At 38.8% G+C, this 7,614-nt stretch overlaps 1 protein-coding gene across 1 annotated transcript in view; it reads left to right on the forward strand.

The window, feature by feature from the left end:
- Positions 1-7,614, forward strand: part of LACTB (lactamase beta) — a 20,911-nt gene that overhangs the window by 1,199 nt on the left and 12,098 nt on the right. The window contains exons 2-5 of the mRNA XM_014522741.2: positions 4-16; positions 2,161-2,351; positions 2,660-3,017; positions 4,326-4,491. Coding sequence (XP_014378227.1) covers positions 4-16; positions 2,161-2,351; positions 2,660-3,017; positions 4,326-4,491 — 728 coding nt within the window. The remainder of the gene's footprint in view (positions 1-3; positions 17-2,160; positions 2,352-2,659; positions 3,018-4,325; positions 4,492-7,614) is intronic.

Here is a 7,614-nt window from a genome sequence, read left to right on the forward strand (position 1 = left end):
GAGGTGTGGTGCGAAGGTGGGTAGGGAGGGAGGGAGGGAGGGGGGTAGGGGCCTTTCCGCGGCCTGGACGACGGGACCAGGTCCAGAACTCCCTCTCTCAGGTTTTGTCCTTTATTTCCAGGTTCTGCCCTTCGGCTCCGTCCTGCGCCCTCCACAGCTGCGCCCCAGGTGGGGGGAGGTGAATCCCTTCTGCTCCCAGTGGCGGAGGGCCTAAAGGAAGGGAGGGGATGAGAACCTAGAGGGGCTGGTGGCAGTGGTGCTTGAAACCCCCTTGGTGCTGTGCATGCGCCATGCTTAGAAGTGGGGGGAGAGAGTTGGGGAGCCTGTACAGGACCTGCGAGTTTCCCTTGCTCTGTAATTACAGTGCATCAGAGCAGACTTGATTAATCAGGTCTGCCGAGGTGGTAACTACTCTACTCCAGCAGACTCTATCATCTAGCCCAGGGGTGGGCAGTTATTTTGGGCAGAGGGCCGCTTACTGAGTTTTGGCAAGCCATCCCTGAACGAGTTAAAGTGCTTCCTGGCACCATTTTTCAGTGCAGGGACACTGACGCACAAGACGCTCCAGGCACTTTAATTAGAGCGGCTCTTAGAGACAGTCTAACTAAAGTGCCCCTCTCCCCTCCCAGAGAATGTGTATAAATGCACTTTGGGTGTCTGTAGATGTGTCGGGAGGCTGCTCTGAAGCACTGAAATAACAGCGTGTTGGAGCAGACTTGATGAATCAAGTCTGCGTGCTCCAGCCACTCTGTGTCGCATGTATCAGTGTGCCTATACTTCAAAATGAGCAGGGTTCATTTAGCAATTTTTCGTTAAAGTGCCCTGCTGTCATTTTGAAGGTGGTGCATGAAACACTGAGGGGGCTTTAATTAGAGTAGCCCTCAGAGCTGCTTCATTTAAAGCACCTACCCCCAGAGCATGTGTAAAAATGCCCCCTGTTAATCTGTAGGAGATGTACGAACTTGGAGCTAGGTTAAAATAGGGGATGAGGAAACGTATGCTTTCAGTTACAAGATACACCTTCTATGAGTTTCTCATAAGATTAAGTGGGATGAGAAGTTACTCTATGAACAAACAAAAAAAAAAAAGTCACTGATGTCATTTGCACCACAAGCAGCCTAACTCAAGAGGATGAGCCAAGCTAAAACGTTTATTTCCAGTTATCACTTATTACTGAAATTACTTCCCCAAGGGTTCATGGCATAGGCTTCCTAGTCAACTATGGTTCAAGGGAGATGAACATACACTACAATCCGCAAGCAAAGCTCTCATAAAAAATATGGTATTTTTAACTGGTGGACAGAACATATCTTCCAACCTGGAGCTATCCAGTCAGATTTTAGGCCACAAAGCAACTATGCCTCCAACTCTTTATTTTAGAAGGCAGAACTTGTTCTGTTCAAAGTAGTGGTTTTAGTCTGATCCACAACAGGCTCCAAGGCATTATGCCAAATAATTATTTTATATTTTTGCACGTGGTGCTCCACAGAGGTGCAGAAAATAGGATAATCTTGTGAGAGCAATTTGGGATGTGGCTGACACTGACTCCAGCACTCTTAAAATAGCATCATTAGACTAGGGAGGGAAACATGGAAAGTACAGAACAGGCTTTTAAATTCCAGCTTTTTTAGAGGAAGAATCCTTAAGCAGTTGACACTGGTAATTCTGTTTTCTCTTTCCTTGTATTTTGGCAAGCTTTACTGATTTCTGAAAATCTTACTAATACCAAGAGAGAGAGATATGAACATAGACCACTTAACTTGATTTACAATCTATGTTGTAGTTTAGGTTTTGTTTTTTGGGGGGGTTTTTTGATTTTTTTAAAAATATTTGATATTAATGTAATTTTTGGCTTAAGCTTAACATCAGTTCAACTTAGTAGCAACATAATTTTTAATTTCTGAGAGTTAATCAAAGGGGTAATTAATCTTTAGATTTTCAAAAGCAATCTTGGCTGAACTGTTGTACTACAGAAATCAAGTTTTAATTGTTTTCGGTGAGAGCAGAGCTAAACCAACACTGAGCACTCTTAAAACAAAGGCATGAAGAGTATTTATTGGAGTTTCTCCAGTAAATTTGAAAATAATCACAAAGCTAATAATTTTGCAAATTCTTGCTGTTTATAAAATATTAATAATGACCTTTTTTGTACTCCTGCAGGTCTGGGTTATGCTGATGTAGAAAATCGTGTGACCTGTAAACCAGAGACAGTCATGCGAATTGCTAGCATTAGCAAGTGTCTAACAATGGCAGCTGTTGCTAAATTGTGGGAAGAAGGAAAACTGGATTTGGATGCTCCAGTGCAAAAATATGTTCCTGAATTTCCAGAAAAAGTATATGAAGGTGAAAAGGTAATTAAGACATTTGTTCTATAGCCTTTGTTTGCCTACATTACATGTCTGTCTGGTCCCTTTGTTTCCCACCCACATTCATACACAAGTATACACAATCATTTATTTGTATAGTACTCCAGAAGCCCTTTAAAGAAATAAAGGTAGGTAGTGATGCAAACTGCTTGAAAAAGGAACACTGGACTTTTGGCTCTTCGGAGTAGCATTAACTTTCTAAAGTTGGATTTCGTGTAGATCCTTGCCTGTTTTCCTCTGAGTATGTAATGTTAAATGAAGCAATTTATCATACCAAGTGTCTTTTCTCCTAGGTCACCATCACTACAAGATTGTTAGCTTCACATTTAAGTGGAATCCGTCACTATGAAAAAGATCTTGCAAAAGTAAAGGAAGAGAAGGAAAAAAGTAACAAAGCCCTTAAGCTAACACAAGATTTAACAAAGTCTAACCAGGAGAAGGAACTAAAAGAAAAACAAAATAAAGCCACTGAAAAAACTGACTTTGCCAAAGTTAAGTCAGAACCTGAAGGTGAAGTCAAAGGCCAAAATACAAAATTAGGCAAGAGACACAAGGAATTTGAGTATGAAGAGTACTACTTGAAGGAAAAATTTGAAAGTGTGATTGACTCACTGAAGATATTTAAAAATGATCCTCTGTTCTTTAAGCCAGGTGAGTTTCTATTCTTTCTGATAAGAATGTCTTTTTCTAGGTTTTTGGATTGCAGTGCATGTAATGCAAGATAGGTTCATTCTCAGTGGAGATGACTTTTCTTGGTATTGATTGAATCCATTTTGTCCTAGTTATGTGGCTGTTTCAGATATCCCTGCAAAGGATTAAAAAAAGACGGAATATAATCTGCACCTAGAGTGTTTATACACTAGCTTGCATTAGTGTAGTTTCTTTTCGTAAATCTATTAAAATAAGTTATGCCAATATTTTTAACTAGTATAACTGCATTCATCTAACCTGATATTGTTAAAATAGATTTTAAAAACCATATACAGGCATATGCTGTAAGTAGGAATATAATGGGACCATGATATTTTTGCCATACCACTGTAACACATGCATTTAATGGTCTTTCATTGAATTGCGACATGGGAAGCCCAAAAGATTGGTAAAACTTTCTTTCTTTAAGTGTTAAATTTTTCTTACCTAATTTGTTTCTTTATGTATGGCTGACCTGTCTCCTTTCACTGCAACGTTAGTCTTTTATTATTTTCAATGAGAGCAGGCAGTGAAATGAATTAGTTAATCAATGGGTCAAAAAACGGAGTAGTAGGCAGAATACAAAGGTAGATTAAATTAGTGATTTTTAATGTGACAAAAATTACAGCAGAAGGTCTCATATGTTGCACTAGGTCTCATGTGGCCTTAATAATTAATGTACTGGAAAGGTGAAAGAGTTGAGTAGGAAAGTGGTAGAATCTGTAAATGATAAATTATTTAGATTAGGTGGGGCCAAAGGGGACTGAAGAATGTCAGAGACTGAAGTTAAGTAAATCAGGAACACAATAGAAACTGTGATTCAGTGATGCTAAGTAAGGTGTATTGGAAAAGGTGGAGAATTAGAACGAGAAACCTATGTTTTCCTTGGGTAAAGGGGGAAATCCACTTTTTTTTCTCTGTTTTCCTGTATTTGAACTATTATGGTTATAAAAGAAAAGAGGTCTGCTTAATTGCATGAGAAGATGATGTTAAATTTGCATGTAGTGTTTGGATGCAAGGGAGTTCTTTAAATTCTGTGCATGTTTCCTATTCCAGTATGGAGAAACCAGTATTATGATAATCTAAAACACAGTAAGTTGTGTGTTGCATGGCATTTCTGACAGTTGTACAAAAGTTTCTGTGGAAGAGCTTATGTCCATGAGCTTATGTCTTCTTGGGAAAAAGATTACTAAAGGAAACATTAAACCTGAGTTCAAGCTTTTTGCAAAAGAACCCTGTACAAAACCCCCTCTCTTTCATCTCCTCAAGGTAGCCAGTTCTTATATTCAACACATGGCTTTACCCTCCTGAGTGCTGTTGTGGAAAGAGCTTCAGGACATAAATTTACAGACTACATGCTGAAAATATTTCGTGAGTTGGATATGCAGTCGACAGTACTGGATGACAATGAACTGATGATATATAATAGAGCAAGGTACATAAGAATGAAATTATATGTTGTATTCATGGCTGGTGCTCACTTGTGTATTTGTTTATCCATTAGAGCAGGGATTGTCAACTAGGGGTACACATACCCCCGGGGGTACTTGAAAAGAGGCTAGGGGGTATGTGCAGGCAGATGGGGATGGAGCACCGCCACCCACCATGCTGTGCCACTGCCTCCCAGGAACAGGGGTGGATGTGGGGGGGGAAGAGGAAGCTTGCATATGGTGGCTGCTGCCACCATCTACCACCCTGAACACCATGTGCAAGCAACCCCCCCCTGCTCTGCGTCCAGCCACTGCCTTTCCCCTGGTCCACCAGAAGTGTACCCAGAAGGGGTACACTCCTTTAAAAAAGGTTTAAAAACCCTGCTTTAGAGTTAGTAGTGATAGACACTTTTATTAAAAAAAACCAAAAAAACAAACATATAATTTAATGAAATTTGATTCTGTGGTTATATATTTTTTTAATCTATCAGAGTTCTAATGCTTGTTTCTTATTGTGAGGGTATACATCTCAAGGAGGAAATGGTGGTATGAACATTTTGGCCATTGTAATTACAGATATGTGGGTAAGAAGAAAATAGAGGGACCTGATATTATAGCTGCACACATACTTGAACGAGAAGAGAGACCATTGTTATCAGTGTTTAATAATTCATTTTCATTTTAAGAAAATCTCTGGTATTAGATGTCAGATCTTTTTTATTCTTCCTAACTTGTATGTTCTCTAAAGGCTTAACTGCATATTATTAAAAATAATTTACGTTTCTTTATATGAGCAATCAGTTTTATGAAGAATAGTTGTAACCAAAACAACTTTATTTCTCTTGGTGTACTACCAATTCCTTAATTTTTATAAGTTATAGCACTTCTTTTTGCAGAATCTTTGAAAACAATATTGCTTAAAAGAGAGAGAGACAATCTTTACCTAAAACTGCAGATTTTTTAAAAATTATAAGCCATGTAGGAACCAAAACCGCTAAACTTTAAAATAGTTTCAAAAGGTTTTCATAGATTAAACAGTTACCATTCTATAATGTCCATATGGATTTATAAATTAGATTCTTTAAATGTCAATGACAGCACCAAAACACTTCTTATAAGTACTTGTGTTAAACTTTTAAGAGTTTGCCATTTTGGCAGCTTTGAAGAGTTTAAACTTCTTTGAACAACACTTGTGAGTGTCCATGTCTAATGCTAGAGTTGTTCTTGCTGTTTTCCTTCCTAGTCTTATTTTATAGAGTAACATAGCCACAAACAGCATCTGAAAATTCTGAACCTGAGGCTTGTTGACTTGGCTATTAAATCTTGGCACAGAAAGAGGATTCTAACTGATCTCATAAGCAGATTATGGAAAAACCACATAATGATCTGGGTTTGGTATGGTAATGTTTAGACTGGGGGGAAAAAAAAACCTTGCACTTTTATTTAAAAAAAATTCTAAGCTAACTTTTGTACTCTAAAGCGACAAAAATAGTACTGTACAAAAAGATTGAATTAATCTGCTAATACTTGTGCTCAGAAATGCATACATTGAATATATATGCACATGTTACAATTTGTTGGTACTATTCATTCACACATTAATATTTAGATTTTTGTTTTGAGATGTAAATTTTTTAGTTCCTTTCCAACTGTCCGTTACAGGATATTGCAGACTGTGGTAAAAGAATACAGATGATAACCACAATTGCATCGCAGTGTATAGCCGGTAGCAAGTGGAGTTTTGCCTGATTCAATGTCTTATATTCTTTTTCTGGTATATTTAATTCCTTTGACAGGAAAAAAATCTGTCTTGTTAAAATCTCAGGTTATCTATCTGGGAAACCTACTTACTTCCCTTTAGTAACTTCAGTCCGGTCATAGGGCACAGCAGAAAGTAAAACACTTGCTCTAAAAGATGTGGTAATCTAAAGTTCTGTATGGTAGAAACAACTAGGAGCAGCAGCTCTTAGAGTTTGTCGTTTATGAATGTTGTCATCATGTGCCTTGCAATCCTTATGGACTTATTGCTGCAAGTAGTTGGACAACTCTTACTGATCTCTGATTGTTGTTAGAGTGTTCAGCCATGGGGTCAGACCTTTAGTTTGTTAAGGTGTTTTTGGGGTTGTCAGTGATAAGGTTTCAACGAACAGTGTACCTGTCCCATGTTGCAGGGAGAGTTAAGGTGTATGCAAGGTGACCATCTCTTCCTTTTCACCTACTAATTTGACATGTTCTGAGACTATATCGTAGTATTACTTGCCTTAATACAAGTATGTTCTTACTAAAATTAGTCTTGCCAAAATTTAAGGTAACATGGGGATATGTTTCACATTAGTAAAATAAAAGAAGGAAAAGATTCAAATTGCTTGTCTAAAACAGTTTGTTAACGCCTTTTAGAGAGAGAGAGCAGACCTTGGAGAGGCAGCAAAAAATAAAGAATGTTTGAATTGAATACAGAGGGATTGTTTAACATATGTTTGCAGTATAAATATTTTATTGCTCAGTTAAGTTAATGTTTGAGTGATTTTTGGATGCTTGTTGCACTCCTGTATTTTTGTGGTGGGACATCTCAATACAATGTTCTAGTGACTTAATGTTCCTTTTATAAGTCATCCAGACCATTGCGGATGAAAAAATCTGACTAGTTTAAAGAAAAATAGCTTCATGCTTGTGTCATGGCAGGTAAAGTCTTCAGCCTATGTGTTTCTTTGTGTGCTTAGATTCATAGATTCTAGGGTCGGAAGGGACCTCAATAGATCATCGAGTCTGACCCCCTGCGTAGGCAGGAATGACTGCTGGGTTCAGATGACCCCAGCTAGATGCATATCTAACCTCCTCTTGAAGACCCCCAGGGTAGGGGAGAGCATCACCTCCCTTGGGAGCCCATTCCAGACCTTGGCCACTCGAACTGTGAAGAAGTTCTTCCTAATGTCCCGTCTAAATCTGCTCTCTGCTAGCTTATGGCCATTATTTCTTGTAACTCCCAGGGGCGCCTTGGTGAATAAATCCTCACCAATTCCCTTCTGTGCCCCCGTGATGAACTTATAGGCAGCCACAAGGTCACCTCTCAACCTTCTCTTGCGGAGGCTGAAGAGGTCCAGGTGCCCCAGTCTCTCCCCATAGGGCTT

Source organism: Alligator sinensis, unplaced genomic scaffold (assembly GCF_000455745.1).
Source record: "Alligator sinensis unplaced genomic scaffold, ASM45574v1 scaffold291_1, whole genome shotgun sequence".
In the NCBI taxonomy this organism is placed as follows: Eukaryota; Metazoa; Chordata; order Crocodylia; family Alligatoridae; genus Alligator; species Alligator sinensis.